General features: G+C 37.5%; 3 protein-coding genes across 16 annotated transcripts in view; 1 reads left to right on the top strand and 2 right to left on the bottom strand.

Moving 5' to 3' along the window:
* Positions 1-9,132, bottom strand: part of hacd2 (3-hydroxyacyl-CoA dehydratase 2) — a 42,603-nt gene extending 33,471 nt beyond the window's left edge. For both annotated transcript variants that reach the window (XR_007812924.1, XM_018667125.2), the window contains exons 1-5: positions 8,843-9,132; positions 3,717-3,834; positions 2,756-2,774; positions 772-860; positions 52-173 (exon numbers count right to left, since the gene is read on the bottom strand). Coding sequence is in view for 1 of the 2 variants with exons in the window: in XM_018667125.2 (XP_018522641.1) it covers positions 52-173; positions 772-860; positions 2,756-2,774; positions 3,717-3,834; positions 8,843-9,117 (623 nt within the window). In the remaining variant the exon portion in view is untranslated. The remainder of the gene's footprint in view (positions 1-51; positions 174-771; positions 861-2,755; positions 2,775-3,716; positions 3,835-8,842) is intronic.
* LOC108897097 (very-long-chain (3R)-3-hydroxyacyl-CoA dehydratase 2) overlaps positions 1-26,772 on the bottom strand; it is a 78,916-nt gene that overhangs the window by 33,471 nt on the left and 18,673 nt on the right. Inside the window, 1 exon segment of the mRNA XM_051069772.1 lies at positions 2,756-2,774. Within this exon segment, the coding sequence (XP_050925729.1) occupies positions 2,756-2,774 (19 nt within the window).
* Positions 14,913-26,772, top strand: part of stam2 (signal transducing adaptor molecule (SH3 domain and ITAM motif) 2) — a 50,833-nt gene continuing 38,973 nt past the window's right edge. The window contains exons 1-12 of one of the 13 annotated variants that reach the window (XM_051069729.1): positions 14,913-15,080; positions 17,548-17,632; positions 17,849-17,924; positions 18,485-18,580; positions 18,810-18,956; positions 21,729-21,795; positions 22,178-22,376; positions 22,996-23,090; positions 23,278-23,360; positions 23,451-23,538; positions 23,658-23,712; positions 23,966-24,113. In XM_051069729.1, coding sequence (XP_050925686.1) covers positions 15,041-15,080; positions 17,548-17,632; positions 17,849-17,924; positions 18,485-18,580; positions 18,810-18,956; positions 21,729-21,795; positions 22,178-22,376; positions 22,996-23,090; positions 23,278-23,360; positions 23,451-23,538; positions 23,658-23,712; positions 23,966-24,113 — 1,179 coding nt within the window. In that variant the 5' untranslated portion in view covers positions 14,913-15,040. Of the gene's footprint in view, positions 15,081-16,173; positions 16,210-17,547; positions 17,633-17,848; positions 17,925-18,484; positions 18,581-18,809; positions 18,957-21,728; positions 21,796-22,177; positions 22,377-22,995; positions 23,091-23,277; positions 23,361-23,450; positions 23,539-23,657; positions 23,713-23,965; positions 24,114-26,772 lie in introns of those variants that run through there. The other 12 variants (XM_051069731.1, XM_051069732.1, XM_051069735.1 and 9 more) reach the window with 12 other exon arrangements.

The raw sequence follows: 26,772 nt of genomic DNA, 5'->3' as shown, positions 1-26,772 counted from the left end.
ACACAAATGTCTCCTCCTCTGACACCACTCTCAGGTTAGGGTTTTTCCTACCTTGCCCATTTGATGAGGTATGGCAGGTGGTTGAGGAGGCTGAAGGTGTAGAAAGAGTAGCGGATGATCTCTGTGACGGTCCAGGCTGTGACAAATAGTAGCACACTGTCTTCGCTCTGCACCTGCAAAAACACACACAAAGGATGATGGGAGGGGGACTGAGGAACAGACAGGCTTGCATCATGCTGCAGTAGTTACTCTATTGTAGGCTAATTTAGACTTTTCATCACAGAACCATGCTGTTTGTTCAAGAAGCTCAGAGATCAGATCACACTGCAGGCTGCTGGTCACTATCCTCAGATATTAGGTTAAAACCAATGCAAATATGATGTTAAAAGAAAGGCACTCCCCTCATCACACACTCACAGTTTCCATACACATTCACATAGAAGGGGATGAGAAAAACGTGAGTACAGCATCATACAACAGAAACACACAGAAGAAACAAAACATTTAAAACATAAAATACAAATGTTCATTCACTCTAATAAAATTTCATTCATTTTCATTCCTGCACCCCTAGAGCAAGACCATCTGACGTTACTTACACATTTCCTCCTCTCCAAACTAATCCAATCCAATCTATTAACAGGGCAAACAGTAAATCAACTGGTCAATTTTGAACATGAAGTCATGGAACTAGTTACCCTGCTATGTGATTCATACTAAGTGAATTAGACAGGCTGTATAATGAAGTGACTAGAGGGAAACCCATCTTACCTCCCTGACGCTGTGTGTGACGGCCCACGTGAGGAAGACCCGGGACATGACCTGGAATCCGGTCAGGACAACAGAGGATGGTACAATTCCTGGGATATGACACAAAGGACAAACACTTAATAAATGGGGATGGAGGACGTCTTAATCTTTGCTGCACAAAATGACCATATGAATTCATTAATAATGAACAAATTATTATTAGGAGCCCTGGTTCTTTACAACAAGTGATGACCCCTTTCAATTCACTGGATCATTATGGAACCTGGCACTGACTCCACTGAAAGAACTGAGTTTCAGCCAAAAATATTCAATCCACAGTAAATATTGTTTCTAACGCACAGTTGTAAATTGTAAATATGCAATTTTCATCAAGCCCTTACAAATGGTTAAATAAATAATAGAAAGCTGAAAAGGAATTGGAAAAGACATTGTGTGTAGTTATGTGTAGGTATACAGGTAATAAAAATAATGGTTATCACAAGGAATGGATTGCTTGACTCTGAAAAGAATATTCACTAAAAGCATGTGAAAAAAAAGGAAATAGTGGAAGTGATATTGAAAAATTGGGAAAAAAGCTACATTGCCGGTGAGTTTTAAAACTGACTAAAACTGAGGCTGCTTATTAGTAAATATATTACATATGACAATGTTTTACAGTGAATGATTTGATGAGATACTGTATGAGCTCTCAGACAGATCCACTCAAAAAGGACACTCATGAATGTCGATGCTTTTACTGGCCACCAGAGAGGAATCTATTGTGTGTGCATGTGTGTGTTCACTCTGAGTGGACAGTGGGAAAGGTCAGCTAGCTTTAGCTTCAAATCCCAGATAATGAAGGGAATGGACTGTGAACCACGGTGAAGCAGCTGGGTGAGAGCTGCTATCTCCTCATCACATTGACACCATGAGAGCCAACAGCTTCTCCGCTCTCTCTTTGCCAAACACTTAAAATATGATAAGGCTCTGTTTGTCTATACATGTGTACATCTGAGATACAACTACAATATCGATATATATAATAACTGCGATATCTGCTACTCCTCAAACAAACCAAATGACAACTGGCCATCTATCATTTTTTTTAGATCAGTCAAAATTATACTTTCAGATTCTCAGTTATAATTCTGAATAGTCAAACTAGTTGTACATGATGTGGCTAGCACAAAGCTTTACAAATTATATTAAGTCAGGGCAATGAATAGCTGTGGTCTCAAGAGAGAAAACAAAAAAATGCAACAAAATCAAGAATTTTTGGTGAATGAAACTTATATTCCAGATCTAATTGTATCTAGACCCCTGCATAATTTTAACTATTTGACATTTGATATCTACAGCTTCATTTTAATTAGACTGATACATCAAGTTGTATTTCAACCTGTTGCAATGATAACTAAAGATAAACTACCTCAAAAATTAGATTTGTTGAATCATAATTCTTTTCATAGCCTCTCGATTATCTTAAAAGGACTTTTTGACTATCATTAAATGTAATTTGAATTGTATAATTTGACTTAAATCTCTGGTGTTTGGTTTGGGTAAGATCTGGTGACTGCAAAGGCAGCAATATATGACTCACATAATTTGGATCTTCATAAAACATTCAGTGAGCCCTCCTGCTGTGCATGGGAGCATGTGCTCCACATTTTTCCTGCACACTGTCACCTGTCAGTATGTCTTTGTTAAATTTAACCGATTCCGTATAATAAATTTGGGCTGCGAATAGTTATATTTAAAGTGGAGATATATGGAATTCACGTCTCAACAATTCATCTTTAGTGTAGATATTTTAGAAAAATGGTTTCATACAACCTAATGTCACAAGTACTTAAATCATAATATCCAAACTGGAATTACAGATATCTTAAATTAACATTTGAGAGATATAGCACAATGTGAACATGAGTCAATCTATATTGACACCGAGATTTTACTGGTAACAAGAGAGCAGTGTAGGTGAGGTGTAGGCTGAAGAGAGACTCACCCACAGCACAGTGCAGTATCTGTGAAATGAAAAGATAACAGAAAGTTTCTCAGTATGGCTCTGGGAAAAGAGCACAGGACAGCTCATTGTAACTTGTATGTATGGTTTGTGGTTTATATTTTCTTCTTTTTCCATGCATTCCTGGATTCATGTGGCAAAACTACTCTAGTTTTAAACATTATTAATTTCCCATTAATATTCTCAAGGCATACCTAAAAGGATTTTTTTGAATACACTGAAATTCATAACACAAAAGTTGACTTGGTATTTCTAAATAATGTGCCATGTGTGTGTTAATACACTTTTAATTCTCAAACTTACACTGCTAAGATCAACTTAATACCACAGTGCCTGTAATGTTCAGTTTGTACACAGATTATTTCATGAATGGACAATACTGATGTTAGACAAAACTAAGTCTCCTGTTACTCAACTACAGTCTACAGTGTGTCTGGACAGGATCACTAGAACACCTCATGTTGCCCAGCCTCTGCACTATAAACACACGTGTGTCAGCCTAACATACCAGTTTGATATGTTACAGAGGACATACCAAACACTGTATAGATAACAGGCCTGTGAAATCCACTGCACATCCAGACCTGAATCCAACACTCATCCAGCTTTTAATGACTTGATGCTTTTTCTAGCAGTTAAAAAAGTCAAGGATTAATAAGTAAACCAAATTTTCACTAATCAATTTATCCATTAAGCAATATGAACACAAACAGCCAAATGCTGACAGTGGGTAGATTAAATACTTTAATAACAGATAAATCAAATGTTAACATTAATGATGGATTAATGAAAATAAAAATGATGGTTACATTCCCAATATCTGCATATATAAACTGGATGTTGTGTGCTCATTAGAGAAATGACAGCTGTCTACTGTATTTGACAAAATGTGTTGCGATATTTGATTCTATTAACATCCCCCAGCTCTTTGTGCATATCTCACCTCCAGGATAGCTCCAGTCTGAAAGAACTTAAGAGGCTTCTCTATGGAGTAGTACAGCCCATGGTAACTTCCTCTGGCCAGGTAAGCTCTGACCAAACCCACAGCTATCACCAGCCACCTGGACAACAGAGTAAAAAAAAAATCTCAGAATAGTCATTGCAAAAAACTTAAGATCTAAGATTGACCAGATGATCTTATGAGGGAAACAGGAATCTGTGTTAGACTTGTGTGCAATTTCTGTTTTAAGTGAAAAATGTAGTAAAAACAGAAGGTTGTATGATGGATAAGTGTGTTTCAGTGAAGAGCTGATGAGTGTAATTTATAAAGTGAGTCTTTAAATAGTGGCAGCCTCTCTAAGGCAACATTAACATCAAGCTTAAGGAAATTTGTACAGTTTGTAGGAAAATTTGAAATTTTGACAAGATCCTTGGATACTGGATTTTTTTTAAAACATTGTTCAAATTAATGTTTATTTTTGACTTTAACTGGTCAAGACCTGCTTTTTCCCCCAGATACTGGATTTCTAAGAGCTAACCTACTGAAATGTAAAATAAATAAACAAATAAATTCAATATATAAAATAAATTCAATATACCCTTCCAAACATACCAAAACATTCTTTTTTAAAAACATTTTTGTCAAGAAAAATATGTATTGAACAGGATATCTTACAGTTAAACAAGAAACTTAACTTGTATGTATGTATTTGCAGTGTGAATCCTGCAGCAATACTTAAGCAATATAAACTGCAAAAATAATAATAAAAAGAAAATTAATAAAAATAAAATAATAAATAAAAATCTTCTGTTGCCACAAAACCCAGTTTCTTGCAGTGTTTTCCTTATTGTAAACTAAATTCCAGATCAAATGTAAAAATAAAATCTTTCTTGCTGTTATTATCTTATTCTGCAGACTGCAATGCAAAGGATACCGTATTGGCCATAATATAAGGAAGTATTTATCTCCTGGTACATTATGTTTCCATTAAATACAACTGATATCCTTGTTGAATGGTATTTTAGAGTGTTGTGTTCTGGATAGTTTAGCCTAATTATGTTGCTTAGCTAGCAAGTGTGTCAGTCCGTGTATAGTGAGTGTTTCCAGTTAATAAGCCTTAAGAGTCTTTGGTTAGTTCAGTTTAACCTGCAGGAGTTTGTGGAGCTGCTGTAACACGTTCTGCTGGTAAATAAGTCAGACAGCTGAGAATTACAGCTGTTACAGATGATGAGTCTGAAAAAAATTGTCAGAGAAAACAATTATGCAAGAGGAATAAGAGAGAGAGGGGGAGTCGACTCGCTACAGTCACTCAGTCTGCTGATTAGTTTTAACTGGGAAAGCGAGCGGTCTACAGATTGACTGAACAGAACCTGTAACAGCCAGATGCTGTTACATTGTCAGAGGCTGTGGGAAGATGAGAAAGTTGCAGTTCAAATCTACTCACTTTAGTTCCTCTTTTATCAGTGTTATTTAGTATGGCACACAGTGCAATCACTCACTGAAGTATAAAGTATTACCTCACACACAAAGCTCACTTCATCAGTAACATCATGACATGGTACATTGTTACACCCCTAGTAATCACCCTCACTAAAACACCACAAATCTCCTAAACATTTTTAACAGATTTAAATATCAGAAGATTAAAGAGACCATGTAGAAATGTTGCACATTCGCAGGGAAATATTTTATTTTGCAGCACCCAAATTTGACCACTACCCTTTGCTTGTCATGGTTGAGGATCCTGGCAATGAGCCTGGAGTTCAATACCTACCTCCAGAGATCTTATCAAGAATTACTGAATTTTCTCTCAAGCAAGATATGTCAATGCTTGGGACATTCAATCAAGTCTCACTCTTATTCCGTGAACTGTCTGCACCATTCCACCCCAACCTACAGTACTGTGCAAAAGTTTTAGGCACTAAAGGTAAAGTGAGGATGCTGTCAAAAGCAAACAGAAAAAACCTAATCAAATCAGTATTTCCTATTATACCCCTCCCCTCTCCTCCCCTTTGCCTTTAAAACAGCTCCAGTTCTCCTCAGTACATCTGTACTCACTCAGTTCATGTAATCACAGACTGACTCTATGATGTTGAGATCAGGGCTCTGTGGGGGTCAGACCATCTACTGCAGGATTCCTTGTTCTTCTTGCCTCTGAGGACAGTTCTTTATGATGCTGACTGTGTATTTAGACTTATCCAGCTGCAGAATTAATCTGGGACTGATCACCTCCCTGATGGTCCTGATAAAAGTATAAACATCTGAAGTGCCTAAAACTTTTGCACAGTACTATATATATATATATATATATATATATATATATATATATATATATATATATATATAAGAAGCACTTGCAGAGAGCCTAGAACTGGACAAAGATGACTGTTCTATTAGTATTATGAAGCTCTACAAGGCTGCTGGACACAACAGTGATCTAAGCTTACACATAAAACAGTTATTTGGCAGGGGCAGCCGATGTATGAAGGCCTGGATTCTTCTCAGTAATGTGGCTTTTGGGCAGTACAAAGTTAAGGACATTTACTGGAAGAAGTAATGCCAATTTTATGTTGATGTTGGAGTTGAGTGCCATTATACTGCCAGTCCAGTTATCTAAACACAGTTTTAAGTGAGGACTGAAATCTGGTAAATTAATTTGGCAATGCAATATCCAACAGACACTGACCTGAAATTATGAATTTACATATCTAAGCAAATAAACAATATTCTAAATAAAGTTTTTTTTTTACAACAAATAATTGTCAAATTTGCAACTTCTTGCAACCATAATTAAGGAGAGAGAGTGTTGCATAGTACTTATCCTTGATGAATGAATATGACGACTATGCCATCCACTATACCTATTTTTGATGAGCAAACTGCACAAAAACTGCAAAAAAATCTTTTATTTACAAGAAATGCAGTCCTGTTTACGTGTTATTACATTATTGGCTGCAGTTATTACATTTTCAAAGGATTTTTTTATGCTAGGCCAATAACGAAATAACCAGCCAATAACGTAATAACTTTTTTTATTGTTAATTATTGGCAAAATGTTATGTTATTGACTCAAAAACGTTCTTACATTACTGGCAAGTTATTATGTTGTTAGCTTTATTACATTTAAAATGGCCAAAATTATTACATTATTGGCAGCTATTACATTATTGGTTGAGAGTTGAGCTGAACTCCCAGGATCCCATCCATTTTTAATTGATAAAAACATTTAAATAAAATCACCCACAAATAGCAGAAAAAAAGTTGAATACAAGCAGAAATGTCCAGAAAAAGCTGAACATTTTGATACCTGAATTGTGCCTGTAGCACAAAGCGTACAGGAGCAGTTAGCTACCAGAAAAGGTACAGTAAAACAACAGTAAAGATTTGAAGAACAATAGTGCTGTAGCATTCACACTAATAGGGCCAGTTCAGCAGAAACTGAGTAGGTCTGCTTAGCTGCTATGACAGCATTTGAATGCAGACACTGAATATGAATAGCAATAACATGCATGTACAACACCCTAACTTGTACTCAATACAAAGCAAGTGCTGTATGGCCCATCGACACTGAGCGGGACACAATGTGACCTAACTGGTTGGAACAATGAGCAAACAACACCCACCATTCAATTGTGCAACAGTCCAAAAATCAGCGCAATAAAACATGCACACAGATTTCTCTGTTTATGGTTCAAGATAATGTAATCAGATAACTGTAATCATTCGAAATGCAAAATGCAGTCCAATAAAATTCATTTGAAAAGTTATTTCTAGATGACTCTTGACAAACAAACAATCTCAGTGCATAGCTATATCTAACCACAGCTTCTCATTGATTGAACAATTTACAGTACAGTTTGTACAGGGAAGCATAAATATGCTGAATCATTATTGATCTGAACTTGTGTTACAGGGGTTACAATATGGAAAGACAGAGTTTTTGGAACTGTTCATATTGCAGCCTGGTATGAGCAGTTTCTACAACTTTATATAAAACTGTCCTCCAATAAAACCTTTTTAATGAAAATTGCGACCCATTCCAATCCCTGCTCCATTATTTATCTCAGAAAATTTAATGTACTCTTTCTCTACCCTTTGTTATTTAATCTGTACATATGAAATGGAGCACTGCAATGCAACACTTTCCTGCAAGGGATTAATAAAGAATTAGGATTCTGATTCATTATTATAAACAGTTGTGTCCAAAAAAAATTCTTGTCACAAGCTTGGAAAGCCCAAGACGACACCTTAAAATGTCTTGTTTTATCCACTAAAGATTTTCTCTTTAAAATGATATCATCATCATAATAATGAAGCAGCAAAAAGCAGCATATTCTCACTTTTGAGAAGTCTGCAAATATTTTACATTTTTGCTTCTTAAAGAACGTAACTGATTATTCCATTACCAACATTGCTGCAGATTTTTTTTTTTTTTTTTTTTTTTTTTGGTTTGTTTTTATGCATCAACTGACAGACTGTCTGTTTTAGTCCTAACTTTTTTCTTATTTGGACAAAATGCCATCTTAATTTAAGTCTTATTGTTATTACATGTACAAGGTAAAGCACTTTTACAAAGACTTTAACCTTCGGTTTATTGATTTGATTTTGTTTTCATAAGTTCTAGCATTCCTACCCCCCCACCTCCCCAATATTTTTCATATTCATATGTCATTTATTTAATTTTAACTTGTGTAAACAAATATAATTCAAACTCGGTCGTTGCCTTGAATGAAAACCCACGCTTTCTGAGGGAAAAAAAACACTGACAGCAGACAATAAACCAGCTGTCTTTATATGCCTGTATTGTTTAGGGTGGCGACCACTTAATGTGCACGCCAGGTGGCTGTCTGTTGATCATCTAACGTTAATCTGTATAAGCCGCTGGTCCTCGGGAAGCAAATTCAAATTTCTTTCACTGCACAGCAGCATGCTAGCAGTGTTTCTAATAATAATTGCGTACAATTATCAATTTATTAAACCAAAAATAACACTGCTATCACAACGGGGAAATCTTGCTCCCATTATTTAGTCCTGATTTACTCAATACCGCGCGCGCACGAACATGAACACACGAACACACATACACACACAACAGCAGCAGCATTAGCACGAGGAAACACGCTACATACCCCGCTGTCATAACAACGTTGTAAATGACCAAGTAGGCCGTAGCCAGGGCACCGGGTCCTTTCTTCTTCTTCGGGGCCACATCGCTGTGAGCTGCCTTGCTGGTCCCCGGAGCAGCTGCCGACATGACTGCAACCCTCAGCGGTCTTTGGTCGTGGACAACGGCGGCTGTCAGGTTCACCGAGTCAGGAAATAAACGGGAGAGCACACCCGGAAGTGTCGCCCTGAAGCGAGATGGATCACTCTTCCGTAATTCCGCCTTAGCTTTCAGACACATTCACCTCAAAACGGTCCATTCAGTGTGTGGCTTTATTTATTTCTTTAAAATATTTATTCAGACTATCTATATTCGCGAGAAAAAAATCTGGCTACCCCGTCCCCCGGGTGCCCGCGGACTAGAATAGACTGGTAAAGCGGTACATATCTTGAAGGTTGTAGTCTTTGTCAATTCCTCTAATTGTAGAGGGACACTCTTTGAGAGGCGCGCCCCCTAAAGTGCGTCCCATACATAGACTAGACAGTCTACCGTTCCATTTACTTAGTTGGCAGTTTATTAGGTACACCTATCTAAAACAAATACGGTCTCACACAACAATCCTGCTCTTAGTTTTACCTTCATGACGGTAATAATGCTCGGTTTCTGTTAAAACTGCTGATAAATGTTAACTAACTTCCTAAATGGCCCTGGGGCAATTTTTTTTATTTTTTTTTATCCCCACTGTACATGTCAGTCCCATCAGGCACCTAGAAACCGACCAGTACTCTAGAGCTGAGATGATTAGTTGATTAACTGATCAGTCGATTGACTAGCAACAATTTTACTCATTCATTTTTTTTAAAGCAAAAATGCCATACATTGCCAATACAATGCCATTACAACATAAGTTACAACATCCCAGATAGTAGTATTTGTTGTTGGTTTCTGTAGTTTTCTATGATAGTAAACTTAAACTCACATTTTCTCTGTGTTAATTACTTAAAACAGACAAAACGTAAGCAATTTGTTTAAAAATAAATAAATAAAAATTTAAACAAATTAATAGACCCCAGAACCTGAGATTCCCCAAACCCACAGGTTCATTTGATTTTAGCAGTTTGATGAGCCACAAATGTGTTAAGTTGCACCACTTAAGTGCAATATCCATTAAGGTGAAGATTAGCTAAGTTTCTGGCTTTGGAGGGGCCCTGTGTCAAATTTTTATTATTTTAATTTATATTGTCTTCGTGTGGAGCATATTCCTAAATACAGTCCGGGAATATTGGTGTAACCCCCATAGATTTAAAAATGAAAGTGACAGCTTTAAAAGTATAATCACTGTTAAATTTCAAATCTCAAATGTGCTCAAATATAACCAACACTTCTGTGACTAAACTTGACATTATGGGGGAAAAAATTGTGCCCTCATGTTCCTCTTTTCCCCACTAGATGTCAGATGTCACTTGTATAAACCATTGATTGAATGGAGCTCAGTTCACGTCAGTTCACGTCGAAAGTAAGGACGTTGAGACTCTTCAGTACAGGCAGAAGCTTACAGTCAGTGGTAATTACAAGGTCGGACCTGCTCAGTGAGGATGGCTTGATTGAGGTGTACTCGGTTACAAAGAAAGCGCCAATAAAAACGGTGACCGCAAAACTGATGTTACTACAGGTTTGTATAGATATAACTGCTCGACAGATAAGATAACTATGATGTATGAAGAATCTTTTGAATTAATTTTATGCCATGCCACGAGCCGCCATCAAAGTTGTTCATAAAGTGTTAGCAGCCAACGCTAATCTTAAATGCTGCAAGTGCAGTTGTACCATGCCATGCAAATTACCGTGCTGAAACTTTCGTCTAGTATAGGGCACAGGTTTTGTGTTGTACTGACTATAAATAGAGGATTGCTCGGTGTATAGAAAACACTGATGGTACTAATGAAAAATGTATATTACTTTATGCCAACATATCACAAATAACAAGTGATAATGGCTAATGGTCGTTAATCCTTGATTGTAAGTTCACTGTATCACTTTCTATATCATTTTCTATATTTTGATATATTTTTATTTCTCATCTAATTATTTTTATTCTTTTGGCTTTTTATATGTATCTGTCATTCTAGAGCTGCTAAATAGCATTTCATTGTTTTGGAACAGTGACAATAAAGACTTCTGTTCTATTCTATTTTTATGTAATAACTTTTTTATTTTTAATGCAACTTATTTTACGCATTTCTGGATATATACCTGGCCATTATTTTTGTCTGAGCTTTTCAGAATCAGAATCAGAATCCTTCCTTGTGGTAAATTGTTGCATTGCAGTGCTCCATTTCACAAGTACAGATAAATAAAGAGGAATAAAATAACATAATGAAAGATACAAATAAAATAAAATTGTGATATAACCCAATCTTCAAAATATAAAGAAATATACCTTATATATAAATATACCTTAATATACTTTGTTAATATTTACAGACATTTACATTATTTAAATTAAATTGTGCAGATAAAATTATACACAGAATAGATAGATTTGCGTTTATTGCACATGTGTGTCTCCTAAGACAGGCTGAATCTTAGAGGGAGAAGTTGAACAAGTTAATAGCCACCGGCAGGAATGATTTCCTGTGGTGCTCCGTGGTGCATCGTGGAGGGATGAGTCTGTGACTGAATGTGCTTCTTCAGCTGACCAGCACATCATGGAAAGGGTATGAAGGGTTGTCCAATATAGTCCTTATACTGGACAACATTCTTCTCTCTGACACTACTGTCAGAGAATCCAGCTCCCCTCCCACAACGTGGCTGGCTTTGTGAATGAGCTTATTAAGTCTGTTAGCGTCCTTCACCTTCAGTCTGCTGCCCTAGCACACAACAGCATAAAGGATGGCACTGACCATCACAGACTCATAAAACATCTGCAGCATTGTCTGGCAGATGTTGAAAGACCTCAGCCGCCTCAGAAAATAGAGATGCCTTTGTCCCTTCCTGTAGAGGGCGTCTGTGTTTTTGGTCCAGTCCAGTTTATTGTCCAAGTACACCTGTAAGTACTTGTAATCCTCAACAGTATCCACACTGATCCCACGGATGGAAACGGGAGTCACTGGAGCCCTAATTTTCCTTATGTCCACCACCAGTTCCTTAGTCTTTGCCATGTTGAGCTGCAGATGGTTCTGCTCACACCAAGTGACAAAGCTTTCCACCACAGCCCTGTACACAGTCTCCTCATCCTTGCTGATACATCCAACTACTGCAGAGTTATCAGAAAACTTCTGAAGGTAGCAGGTCTCTGTGCAGTAGCTGAAGTCCGTGGTGTACATGGTGAAGAGGAAGGGAGAGAGGATGGTACCCTGCGGAGCCCCAGTATTGCTAATCACACTGTCTGACCTACAGTGCTGCAGGCGCACGAACTGTGGTCTGCCAGTCAGGTAATCCACAATCCAGGACACAAGGGGGGCATCCACCTGCATCTTTGTCAGTTTCTCACCCTGGTGGTGTTGAACGCACTGGAGAAGTCAAAAAACATGACCCTCATAGTCCTTGGGTCCAAATGTCTGACCATGGGCCGCAGCTGAACCAGGATGAGTCTCTCCAGGGTCTTCATGATGTGTGAGGTCAGTGCCACAGGTCTGTAGTCCTTGGAGCGTCTTTGGCACAGGAACAAGGCATGACGTCTTCCACAGCATCAGGGCCCTCTGAAGACTCAGGATCAGGCTGAAGACATGGTTGTCCTGTTGGAGTTTCCACTTCTGACCTTGTTTGTGTTTGTCACAGACAGCTATAAGGATTTGATTGAAAAAAATCAAACAAACAAACCAAAAAACCCCACCTTCCTTAGGGATGAGGATGTGGCAGTTGAAAGGAGAAGAAGAAAGATGGTTGTTTTACACACACACACACACACACACACACACACACACACACACACACGCATATATGTGTGTGTGTATATATATATATATATATATATATAGATATATATATATATATATATATATATTCTAAAGGTAACAATTTTATTATCTTACTCCTGACATACAAGGTCCATTGATAATCAAGGCACCTATCAAAAGCACTGTTGGTGCATGTGGTTTGCATTTACAACTACAGAAATAAAGTCAGTGGTAAACTAGACTAGTGTATTTTTTCAAATTATTCTGCAAGCTACTTAGTAAGCTTGTATTTCTGTCTTTTTTAGTGCATTTTGATCACTTTAGACAAATATATACAATAAAACTTCATTTTTGTACCTGAATTTTTGTGTTTATCTTTTAGAATACTGCATTTTACCAGTAAACTACTACTGTGGTATTTATTTTTATATAACAGACTTTGGAATAAACATGGACACTAACAAACTAAGATACAGCACAAGTGCTTTTTTAGAATACATTATGGTCACCAGCATTTCTAATTTTGGTATTCCAGCTATTACAGTAAAACAATGTGAAATGCATTTTTTTTATTTTGTACAATTACTGCCACTCTGTTGAAAGTGAATCATTACATTGAAAGTACACATGGTAGGTACCAGGTACTAGTACAGTTAAATCCTGTCTCTCTATATATTATTTGGAAGTGGAATCACATACTCTGTCTCTTGATTGAATTAAAACACATTTCCTGTAGAACATATCTGTGGGCACTGCATATACATTCTCGGATTCTACCACCTCAGAAACTAGCAAGTGGGAGCAATGTTCAGTTGACTGTCCCTGCAGAACTATCTACCAGTCTTCATGAGCTCAGTGCATTGATAAATGCTCTGTTCTGAATACTTAGAACTACATAGAACTACCAAAGAATTCTGCATAATCGTCCATCCTGTAATTCCACAATTGAATTTATACATTTTTTTTTTCGAGTTCTGCTACTACTTAAATGATAGAATATGCCTTTTATAATAAAACAATGGTAACATATATACTGTCTGACTGTATCACCCAGCAGGTCTTTGATAGCAAGTTTTTGTAACATTGACAGTTTGCTATGAAACGAGTTGCCAAAAACCCTGACATTTTCATTCAGGTTAGTTAAACTGCAAGTTGATCAGAAAAAAAATGTTTTTAACCCCATCATTAACATTTGCTATATACTTTTCTGCTTTTTGTCTTAGACTCCTCTGTTAAATTAATCTTTTAACTATTTGCTTACATACATGTGTCATTCAATGGAAGTATTGTAACAGAGTGTGATTAAATGATTCAAAGGTAAAGGTTGATGTGGCTCACAGAGGCCCCCAGTCCCCAACACTTGTTGCAATATGTGTCATCAGATTAATTAATATTGAATGTCATGGTTGCTGCACCATATAACATCTCAAATTGCATAGTGAACGTTTTTAGAGCTCTTTCTGTTTGTTCAATATCACAACATTTCACCTTTTCTCCTAAAAGACTGCATAGCAAATACTAACAGAAAAAGATGGCTCCAGAATTTCTTCAGTAAAACCCCATTCAGTACAGGCAGAGCACAGAATAAGAGGGATGACCTCCACTCTGAGGCTTTCCAATATTTCCTGTCTGCCACAGATCATGGTACTCTAGTTATCACAACAGGGTGTTGGTGTGATGTACAAGACCATCATTTAAACAATTAACATACATGTATGTGGCCATAACACTGTTCACAAACCTGCAAGCCTTATCTGGGTTCCCTGGATTTGCACCAGCCTTCCACCTGCAGCTCTTGGTGATGACAGAAGATGATCTTGTCTGGATGCTGCAGGTGGAGGTGGTGCAGGTCCTCCTTCATTGCTGCAACAAGGGTGTAGCTGTCGCCAATGATCCAGCCCATGGCTGATGATAAAAAACAAAAAACAAAAAACAAAACAAAAGAAAAAACAAACAAACAAACCAAAACACTGTAATGGGCAGAAATGATTTTTATTAACAGTATGGCATAAACAGAGTTGTAAAGTGCCAAGAATTGTGTTGAATATTTTTTTATGAATTAATGTAAATATACTGTACTTTCAATTATTAAAAAGTATTTAACTGATTTAAATCACTAAACGTATTAATAACTTACTTGCCCAATGCTTGCCGATATTTAAAAAGATTTTTCAGGCATTATTGAAGGCAGCCAAGCTCCCGGAAGAGCAACTGGTGCGAATTTAATGGACAAGGAAGAGATACTTGTTTAGGTTAAACGTCAGACTACAGTATACACATATTTTTCTGTCGTCAAATAGTCCAACTCTTTTAAAATTTTTAGAATGCCTTTATTTGCCCAAAATCCATTTGACCAAGATGTTGGTAAGTGAAATTGTATTTCTTTGGTGTATTCAGTAGCTAACGACAGGGCCAACAGCACTTGGAGCTAACGTTAGCTTAGCTTCAGTTCTCTAGTTTAGTCATCACAGACATGATTTGGTAACAACAACCTCACGTCTCAGTCTCACTTTGTTAATGTGTCGCTCACAAGCTAACAGATTGTCAACAACTTCAACAAGTTTATTATTTGCTAGGATAAGCGACAGTTTCGTAACTAACTTTGGGGCTGATAACATAAAAACCGTGACTAGCGAAAGTATACGATCACCAGAGGCCTGTACTACGAAACAAGTTCAATATACCCAGGATATCTTTTCGTTATGTGGCTGCACTAAACCTAACAACCACAGCTAAGCGGTCTTACGACGCTGGTTATCAACTCATTAAGTCAACCCAGGATTTCCTGATCGTTCATGTGACAGAGCAGTTAAAAGCAGCTTTGTCAGAACCATGAGTAAAGTACCTAATATTATATGAGATGTAATGCTGATAGTTGCATGTCCTAGCGACGTCCAAAAATGACATTTAACAAGGTGAAATGTGAACAATATGACCACATGACTAGAATAGAAACACTAGAATTAATTTCCAATTATCAAAGTCAGGCTGAGGATTTATTGTGAATAAGTACATAAATGCTTTTTACTCACTGAGTGAGCGTTTTTGCTCTTTTATTTGATGATGATTTATTCTGAGTTACTATGAGTATGTAATGCAGATAAACAGTGGCAGTAAGAGGAGGAGAGAGTTAATGTCTGAGGTCGATCTGACTGAAATGTTCATTTTTAATCGTGGTAAATATTCAATACTTCGTGGATAAAAGCATCTTTGTTCTATCAAAATAATGTTATGTCAGTATGTGATCATTTAGTGTGATAAACCGTTCGTTAGAAGCTTTGTTGTAGACACAATGGAAAGACTGGAACAAAACGATTCCACTGAGCTATAAAAATATCTATTTATTGATTATTTGTCACTTTATATTAAACTCTGTCCCTGTAGGGACCCTGCAGAAAAGATGACGCTAGTTTTCCAGTGATCTGATTGGTCAGTGGTTGGGCTGTTGACAGGTTTTGATCTGATCCTCTGAAGTTAACCTGCTTCGGAGCAGGTTAGCCGTTCAGCATCAGTTACCATGGCGATTTATTGCGGTAGGAAGCGAACCACTGTCGTAAGACTGAAAACCCAGAGTTAAACCCGAAGTTACCTCGCTCACCGCAAATTCTGCTTCGTAGTACAGGCCTCTGATCTCAAATATAGTTGACGTATTGTGTAGTTCAGTTTTTTTTTATTGGGGGAGAAATTAACGATTATTTTTAATCGTTAGTGGCAGCCTTAATCAAAACTGAAGTTATTAGTTGATCATCGAAGTTATTAGTTGATTATCAGAGTTATTTTGATTAATTGCTTAAATAATTTTGCAAGTAGTAATAGGGGAAAAAGTCATTTTCAGCCTGTCAAATATGAATTTTTCCTTCTTTTCCCTGTTTGATATAATTGTAAACTAAATATTTTTTTCACTGTTGATCAGATAAAAAAAGAAAAATGTAATACTTGGCTAAGAAAGCAATCTGCAGATTAACAGATGATGAATATGATTGTTATAGGCATTTAATTTTCTGTCTATCAACTGCCTGCTTAATCAACTAATCATGTTAGCATGGTCATTTGTGTTGTACATGTGTCTTTTCACATCATTCTCACAATCAGGTCATGTAAATTTTATGCAAAGTTCCTTGGTCAGTACCCATATCTGTCCCTGCAACAGCCCAGTTCTTGTATGAATGGACAATAGTGCACTGTTACACTTAACTGGTTCTCTAAGTGTTACATAGTCAGGATGATGTGTCTCATGACAGGGTTTTCTATGAGCTGGAAATGTTCATTTGAGTGAGTTTCTGCTTACATATTACAAAGCAGCAGTAGGTTACCTCACCTGACAAAAAGACCACCTACAATACCATCATAAAAATGAGTACACTTTTATAAAATATTACAAAACTAAACACAAACATGAGACATTACCTATTGGGGAAAAAGAGCAGAGGTACTTTTCAACACCAAAAATTTCATGTAATTTAATTAGCATGTCTGTTGTTCACCCTGGCATGTACTAAACTGATCCGAAGTTAAAATGCTTTAAGACTGATTGGACATGGGGAACCCTACAAGTTCAAAAAATATAACAGCATAAAATGTGAAATGCAGTTTGCTTAGGATCCCTCCAAGATATGTTTTCAACTTTGGCTCAGGCTTTGGTGGGATTACATTAAACAGTTCTAAAAGATGACAGTTCAGTGGTTGTTATTCATTACCATAACACTTACCTATTGTGAATGGCATGTCTGCCCATGAATACATTATGTTTGAAGACAAGCAGCTGCAATGCCAGTGAAGATATTTTCTCACTGGTCCATATGTACTCTATCCCTGTGTGACATATTTCCAGACAAGGCAACCAATGAAAACAACACAACAGATGACTGGGGGCTCATTATGGACATCTGCGATAAGATTGGGACAACATCCAATGGGTAAGCTGGAAAAAAGCATTTTCTTTTGCATAACAAGAGCTCATTAGCAACTGTACAGTGTTGCAATTCAAATAGCTGCTTATTTAAGTACAGCACATTTGAGTTTTAATTTGAAATTAGCCTACAATATGAATAAACAGGACCTGCACAGGAGCATCTCTGTGCTTGTTGTTTTAGAAGTCATTGTAGTTATTATTGTGTTCTCTTATTTTCCAGACCAAAGGATAGCTTGAGATCCATTATGAAGAGAGTCAACCACAAAGTACCTCATGTTGCCATGCAAGCTCTTAATGTGAGTTTGTTTTCTTCTTGTAGTTTTCTTGTTGTCATGTCACCAAATTTACGCACATCTTGGGTATATAAAAACCAAAGCATACAAAATCCTCCCTGAACAACAGAAAAGCAACATGCAGTTTAACATTTAAGGAGGATCAAACTCTTCTGTTCCATTTAGACATAAGAAGTAAGTGTTCACTTATGCAATTAAGATGCAGTGGAGCTGTAATTGATCTAATATTCCCATTGTTTAAAGCCATACATGGAGGTGAAAGATTTCATACTGGAAGGATTTAGTATGAGAGCTGGTTCTCTGTCTGAGTCATCATGAGCAAATACTGTCACATGCCCTGATCTTTTTTCAGAGATCTGTGTTCACTCATTCAGACAATTAAAGCCCTATTGTCATCAAAACCATTTATAATTACAAATCTTCACCTGCTATAAATAATTCAGTAATGTGAGTGGTAGATACAATCCCTTCCTTGGTTGAAATACATTGAAAAATCCTATTGTTTTGCTATTATACAATATATATATAGGTGCTTTTTACAATTTCATCTTTCTCTCTTGCAGTTGCTTGGTGCTTGTGTGTCAAACTGTGGCAAAATATTCCACTTGGAAATCTGTTCAAGGGAGTTTGCCAGTGAAGTACGGAGTGTGCTGAGCAGGGTACTTTCTCACTATTCCAATTTTGTAACCATATCTGTCTGTCATCTCTTACACATACCGCCTTACACTCTGAAGAACTGAAATACCATAGATAGAATCCTAATTATATTCCTACAACCATTTAGCCCTTAACTGTGTTGAGACCTGTTATCAGACAGCCTCACAGTCTCCTTTATCCATAAAACTCTGGAGAGAGTAACTTATCTATTTGTTCGCATGCCCCTTGTAGGCCCACCCTAAGGTGTGTGAAAAGCTAAAGGCTCTGATGGTGGAGTGGGCAGAAGACTTCCAGAAGGATCCACAACTTAGTCTAATTGGTGCTACCATCAAGTCTTTGAAAGAGGACGGCATCACCTTCCCCTCCACATCCTCACAGGTATGCTGAGATAATACAAAATGTCTTGCTTTCATCAGGGTTTCTTCATATATAATCATTCAGTCATAAAACTTTACTAGACAAACATAAATAACAAGAAATACAACACTTAGAAGTCATCATTACAACTACTGTTTCAGTCAATGGACAAAAAGATTTGAAATTGATGACCTTTGAAACAGATTTTTCAAAACACAATGTACCCCAATCTCTGCCCACTCTTATAACTTTTATGGATAGCCCCAAAAACATTATAAGTTAGTCAGTGGTTGACTACACATTAACATTGAAATTCATGTTTATTTGAGATTCAACTATAACAAAATGTCTTGAGCCAATAATGAATACTAATTTGGTTAAGAAACTACAGTATGGTTGCTTGCCAAAGTGACAAACATGTTAGCCACAGCCAGATGTACCAGCATCTTGTTATATCCAGTTGCTTTAAGTGGTTTGTCTCATATATTGGAACCTGCACACTTTGACTTGACTGTCATCCAACTGATTTAATGTGTTAGCAGTCAACACTCCACACTCCTCCCCTATTTATAGTTACAGTCCATATACCATGATAGTATGTATGTGTGTGGATTCTTTTTGTCTAGTCCAAGGCTGTTATTGTGGCTGTGGTTTCACTGCAGACTAGTGTCTTGTCAGTGTGAAGGTTCAGGCTGGGTGGAGCTTGTCTGTCTGCATTTGTATGGCAAGAGCTTACAGTGGAATTTCCTCTTCACATATTTTACATAATTCTGTGGATATGTGTGTTATGTCTCAGGGTCAGGACAGAGATGCCTGTTTTTATAGTTGTCGTTTGCTGTCTGTGGGATTTATTATGTAATAACCATGTGTGTTCAGTGGTTTACGTGGACTTTATTCTCAGGTTGACCTACAATTGCATCATCTATGATATAGTAATAGTCTCTCTGTGGCTGGCAGCTTTTGTTCAGTGTTGTTTACCGAGGCTTTGCTTCTTTAGATGTTGACCAGTTTGAGTTTGTCATCATGCTTTCAAAAATATTTTAAGAGGGAAAAGACAAATGAATGAGGTAAACATAAACACAAATTCTGTATACTGAGCTTCGTGATACATTTTTTTTCCTCACCTTACAGTCAAGCTATGCTTGCACTGTGAGTTTATAATAAACAAATTTGCTGGCATACAGAAGCACTTATTCCCTCTTAAAAAGTAAAATAAACAAGATCCATACGTTAATCAGTCTAAATAAGTGATGCAAGTGGAAAAGAATGGGGTTTATAGTCAGAACCTAGATTTCCATGTTAGACTCATTGCATGTTAGATGAAAAGATGTGTATAGTCTAATGCAGTTCAATACAGCTCAGCCATAAATTCTAATTTTACAAAGATTATAATGCTCAGTTTTGATTAACACTGTCAGAGAGGTATGAATTTATCTACAGAAGTTTTTGGTTCTGGAAATTCCCTCAGGGGAACTCCACACTTGGGAGGTCCCCAGAACTATGTACTGTCAAGGGCTTAGTTTTTGCAGGTGAATCTAAGAAAGGGGCCACTGAGGACAAATAATCCACAATCAGACATAAATGTACTTCACAACTGATGAATTTGATTCATTTTTATCTATTCACAGTATAAACAGACAACTCAGAACATGAAATTTTATTTGCTCTCTCATCCTTACTTGTTGCCACTGGCTGCGCTCAGTTTAGCCATGTTGTATCTGTGCAGTGGGAAGGGGCTGGGAAACCTGCTTTAATGGAGAGCAGGTGGCACACGAGGCAGCAGTTATGACATTTAATCTCGCTCATCTGATGAGCAAACAGCAGCAGGTAGTATGACTCAAGCTGTGGCAATGCTTTCCACTATTTACCTTTTAGCTATCATTCACTCTGAACTTTAAGGTTGTTTTTAGACAGGATGCTGTTTTTTTCTCCAGCATGTTTATATACAGCCAAATGCCATGTAAAACTATTGACTTTCCCAGTCCCTTTCCATTGGTGTACATTGCATTTAGTTTTCTTGTTACACAGTCTGTCAGTTAAAGTTGTCATAAATGGCTTATGCAGTTGTGTGTGCTGGTTTTAGATGGAATTACAACTCCACCCATTAGTGTGTGTTCACCTTTTATGTATATGTGTACTTCAGTTTTTACCTAAATCAGGTTACTTTACAAACTTGGTGTGGATTTACTGACACTTGTATCTATTAGCTTTTCTCCAGACTGGTTGGAGGGACATTTTTTTCCCCCTTGTTTTAAAACTTAAAAATGGCACTCAATCGAACATTGATATCTGTGTCATGTTGCAACGTTAGGAGGATCTAAAACTGAGAGAATCCTCAGTAAATTATAGCTTGCTTTCAGCACCCTGTAAATCTTCCCATGGATGTTTGATTTTCTTTATACTGTACTGGACAGCTCTTGTAATACTTTCAGCAACTAGCAGTGTAAGTTCACCCATTGTGAATATGTGAGTGTCAACAGTTGCTATTTAGCAACAGCAGCAATATCTAGTTGACCTATTTGTCCACTTTGACCTCATTGTTATGTCAGAGAACTGCCTCAGGTCACCTTGGACAAAAAACGATGAGATAGCTCTGTGGAGGGTTTTTGTCTGATGGCTAGAGCCACACTTCTGACCGTCATGTAGTCCCCAGCATGAACTGCAGAAGGCATCACAGACACTGGAAATCAGTTTTTCACTTCTAGTCTTAAGTGCATCACTCTCACTCTCTCCAGTATGTATACAGACACACACACATACACATATGACCTTATCTTTCTATATTGACCACAGGGGTCTACCACAAAGGTCAGCACACCAGCTGCGAGCAAAGCATTGGATGATGACGACCTAGCCAAAGGTAAAGTGAGATGCCATGATACACCTTTGTCAGCTTCATCTAGGCATCTAGGCATACTTTTACAAACACATATTTTCCAACTATTGCAATGTATTTTTAAGGCTTATTATTTTTTAGTTTGTACCAGTATTCAGAAAAATACTCCTTAGAGCAGTATAAATTGATTATCAACTAGATTTCACATTGCTGTGCATCAGAAGGTTTTTTTGTTTCTTATAATCAGTCTTTTGAGAACTGTTTATATTTTTTAAATAAAAAATGATCAATCCTGTGGCTGTGCCAAGCCCATATGTTTTGGACATTTGACAAATACATGCCTCTCCTTCCTTTCCATCTCTCTTCTGTTCTCTCTTCTTCACATCCAAACCTCCACCTCCTCCAGCCATTGAGCTGTCCTTGCAGGAGCAGAAGCAGCAGGCAGAGACACGGCCCTTGACCATGACCTCTGATCCCCCAAGCTACACCAATGGTGGAGGGGGGCAGGAGGTCCGTAAAGTGCGTGCACTGTATGACTTTGAGGCTGCTGAAGATAATGAGTTGACCTTCAAAACTGGAGAACTAATTCTGGTTTTGGATGACAGGTACAGTTAAATAACATGGCCAATCAAGAATCAGCTTTGCTTTATCCTTAGTCTGACAATACCTGTGCAATAAATCCTTCTTTTATGAAGCATGTAATATCCCTGGGTTTGTTTAACATGTGCAAGATGCATCCAGAAGTATGAATCTCAATAGTCTCACAGAATTGTTAGTATAGGAGATATCATTCATATATATATATATATATATATATATATATATATATATATCTCATTTGGAGTGATATTGCCAACACTGATTTCCTTTTATTGATCATCATAGCCATAATCTGTAAAGAAAAAAAGTATTAATTTATGCTTTTGTTTGCTTAAAAGAATGCATCACTTTATAAAGCCTTCCCAATTTACAGTCTAAAATTGGTTCACATACTGTATGTATTAAATAGCCGGGCAAAGTCTGTTCCGCAGGCAAAACCCATTTCACAAGTGACTTTAGCAGAGCATCCGCATACACCATAAGTTGAGAATTAATTTTTATTTAATCCATCGTTTTATATTGTGATGGCTCTGGTGGTGTGAACCTTAGCCAGATGCTCAATATGACTCACTCTTAGAAGCTCGTGCATTGATGTTTATTCCTATTTCATGGTGTCATTTACAGCGATCCAAATTGGTGGAAAGGAGAGAACCACAGAGGAGTGGGTCTTTTCCCCTCCAACTTTGTCACAACCAATCTCAATGCTGAACCGGAGCCGGGTAGGTATTTTTTACAGAATCTGAAAATTAACATTGAAAATTGTAGCCCCTGTAGTTTCACACACACTGTTTTTTCAGGGCTAAAGTTTTGTGCCTTTAGAATGCTGTATACCCTTCAGCTCTTTGATTTCAACTGGAGGAAATTAGTTTCAGAACGACTGATCAAACTTAACCTTTTCCTCTACAGCGGCTTATGTTGAAAAGACAGTCAGTCCTGAAGAGACATGCCTGGAAACCAAAGTTGAGCCTGAGCCCGTCTTCATAGATGAGGTACTACATTTCTTCAGTGGACATATTTAAAAACCCAAATCACCACTCAATCAAACTGCCAACCCAAACCCGCTCTCTTGTTTTCTGCAGGGGAAGATGGACAAAACGCTGGCACTGCTGCAGAATGCAGATCCTGCAGATCCAGCTCCTGACTCCCCAGAGCTGATCCAGCTGGAGGGTATAAATCTTAATGCCAGTATAAATCTAGTTGCTCTGCTAGTGACAGCTGCAGTCGGTCTGTTGTTGTCTAAATCTGGTTCTGTATCCCTCCCTAACTGTAAATACCTTATCAAACAGGTGCATGTGAACAGATGAACCCGATGATTGATGAGAAGCTGGAGGAGATTGACAGGTATTTTTAGATATGAACTACTTATGTTTATAAGAATTATTATTCATTTGTTAAATTCACAGCTAGGTTTGTTAGATTATCTACTATCCATGTCAGCTATGATTTTAGGATAGCGATGATTGTGCCTTGGCTGTTTAGACTTCAGGAGATGCTTGAGAAGCTTCAGTAGGAAAACCTGTATAGCACTCTGTATGGGACTGTTCTAAAGATGAAAAATGTCCTCATCCAATAAATGTCTCACTCTATGTTGCAGGAAACACTCAGAGCTGTCAGAGTTGAATGTGAAAGTTTTGGAGGCCCTGGAGCTTTACAACAAGCTCATGAACGAGGCTCCATTCTACTCATCCTACTCCAAGATGCAACCACAGTATGCACCATCCAGCTCAGCTGTGGCCATGCAGGTCAGAAAAAAGCACTAAAGTCATCCTCTGTGTTGCCCAAAATCTAACCTTAACAATGATTTTCTCTTTGTTAATCTAAATATTTTACTTATGTAGCTGTGCATATTAATGAAGCACTCACTGCCTCAAAGGATATTAAAATTACAATAAATCAATAACAAAACAGCAGCAGACAACCAAATGAAAAGGACACAACACAAAGCATAAAAGAAGGGGGTTAGACAGGATTAAGATAAGGATTTTGGTTTGGATTATGGAATATGGTTGAGAAAGTATTGTTTCTAATTTAATTTAACCATATGTTCAATTGAATAATTGAACCATAGGTTCAATTAAATTAGGTAATTATGCCTCTAGTCTAAATGACTGGTCACTTATGCACATAATGGTAAATTGAGACTGTGCTTACATTCTCTTTAGGATTAATGCATTGAAGTCAGGTATGCTTGGTCAGCTTCAATACAAGAGAAGAATCAAGAAATCATTCAAGATTCTTGTTGGCGCACTGTCTTCCATTTTTCTCTGTTCTGTGAAGCGTACTGAATCAATAACAGGCAACAGCCAGGTCATGCATAATTTAAGGATGATTCAGTCACAGGTTGGCTCACAGTTTAGAACATTAAAAGCTGGACATTTTCTTTGTTAAAGAGGATATTTGCTTGACAATCAACTACCAGCATACTCGCCAATTATCACCTTGTATAACTGAGTTGTCAACACCATGTAGACTCCCACTCTGGTCTATTGAATGTATTGATCTCTTGATGTGATGTTTTTTTTTTTTTTTTTTTACATAACAGAGGACTAATGTCAGGGAATCATTCAGAATAGTCATGTGATTCAACTTTTTTCTTCTGAGGTTTTTTCCCTACATCCTCTACTCAAGTGTGTTGGATTTCTCCTTAAATGATTGATTTTGCTTTTGGATTAGTCCTGATAGCTTGACATTCACTCAGCCTTTTTAAAAATCTCCCTGGAGGGTCAGAGGCTATCTGGGTATTCTTGGCAGTAGCTGTTTCTCTAATGACTGATGTCTCTGTCTTTCCCCTCAAGATTTCACTTCACTGGGCAGGCCCACACCAGAGTCCTGCTCTTTTTTCCCCCTTTCATCATTTTTGTTTTTGCAGAGCACCGTGGAAACTGACTACCAGGTTGTTCTTGAACCTACAGTGACAAAGACTATTTGCCACATGAGCACTTGAAATTACAAAACTATTCATATTCATATTAATTAGCATGAAGCAGCTATTGTCTTCTTTTTCATCTTATCAGTGTTTGAAAATAACACAGCAACAACTGACTTATAGTCTACGCTTAATACATCCAGCGATGTCTGAATTTCTCATTCTGCAGCTAACTCCCAGTAGCCAGACTTTTTTTATGGAGACCAAACATTCAGTGATGGGCCTCTCTTTTATTAGTATTTCTAGGGTCAGTCTGGGGACAGAGACCGATGATATTAACTTTCTAAGGAAATGGAAAGAAACTGGATTTACTCAGAGGCTTGCATCAGAGAGTGTTGAAGTTTGAACATCTGAGTTTTTATAGTAATTCAGTTTTTTTGTTTTTGTACGTTTTTTTAGGAATAAGTTAGCGATGATATTTTCTTCCTCTGGGCAGTAAATCAGTGGTCACATGCTGTGTGTAAGCCATGCCACTTTAAGATAAAATACTCAGGTTTACAAAATATCCTTCTTTAAGGTATACAAACAAAATTTTATGTTCTTTCAGTTTTCAGTTTGAAAATGTAAAGCTCACTATATCAGAATGTGGCACTTTATAGTGAACAGGAGGTCTATTTTTTGTTAAAAGAGAAGGTTGTTTTTCATTTAAATGTCTGGTTGAAGCTCAAGAATAAAAGTGTCAGATGATATTTTAGTTGCTGTTTGTGATTTGATATGAATGGAAGTGATTGTGTTAAATCAGCATATGATATTGTCTCGTATCGATCTCTGGCTACTGAATCGAATCGAATTGAAATTGTATTGTAGCAGACTTTGTGATATCAACAAACGTCACTGAATCAGTATGATATTGTATTGTGATGAAACTTGTGATTTACACCCCTATTAGACAGATATGCATGTCTGTACAGTACATTAAATATGAAGCTACAGCCAGCAACCATTAGCTTAGCAGAGCATAAAGACTGGAAACAGGGCAAAATGGTTATCTTGGCTCTGTCCAAAGGTAACAAAGTAGATTGGTGAAGAATTGCCAGTGCACTCTTTCTATAACTTTTGAACAGTGTGAGAAACATTTCCTTTGTATGTATTAAAGATGATCTCCTCTCTTCTGGTCTACTCAGGGCTACCTCGGACCGGCTGGTGGTCCCTACCTGCCTCCAGCGATGCCCCAAGTTCCCGCCATACAGCCTTATGGTCTGCCCAGCGACCAGCCCGGACCACTGCATTCACTGCTCCCAATGTTTCAGCCCACCCAACAGCCAAGCTGCTCAGCCCCCTTACATGAGGTAGAAACAGCCCCACCACCAAAACAAGATCTGTTAGGCTGTTTGAGTAGGAGCTCTGCAGAAACACTCTAGAGACAATTAATGACAAAGGGTGTAACTAATTAAGGTGGCTCAACACCTCAGGTCTTTGGCATTAACAAGCCACTAGTTTTGAATTTGGGTAGATAACAGAGCAGATGGAGAGCG

Source organism: Lates calcarifer, linkage group LG1 (assembly GCF_001640805.2).
Source record: "Lates calcarifer isolate ASB-BC8 linkage group LG1, TLL_Latcal_v3, whole genome shotgun sequence".
Classification (NCBI taxonomy): Eukaryota; Metazoa; Chordata; class Actinopteri; family Centropomidae; genus Lates; species Lates calcarifer.
The sequence above is the reverse complement of the archived record's forward strand: the minus strand, read 5'-3'. Positions and strand labels throughout refer to the sequence as shown.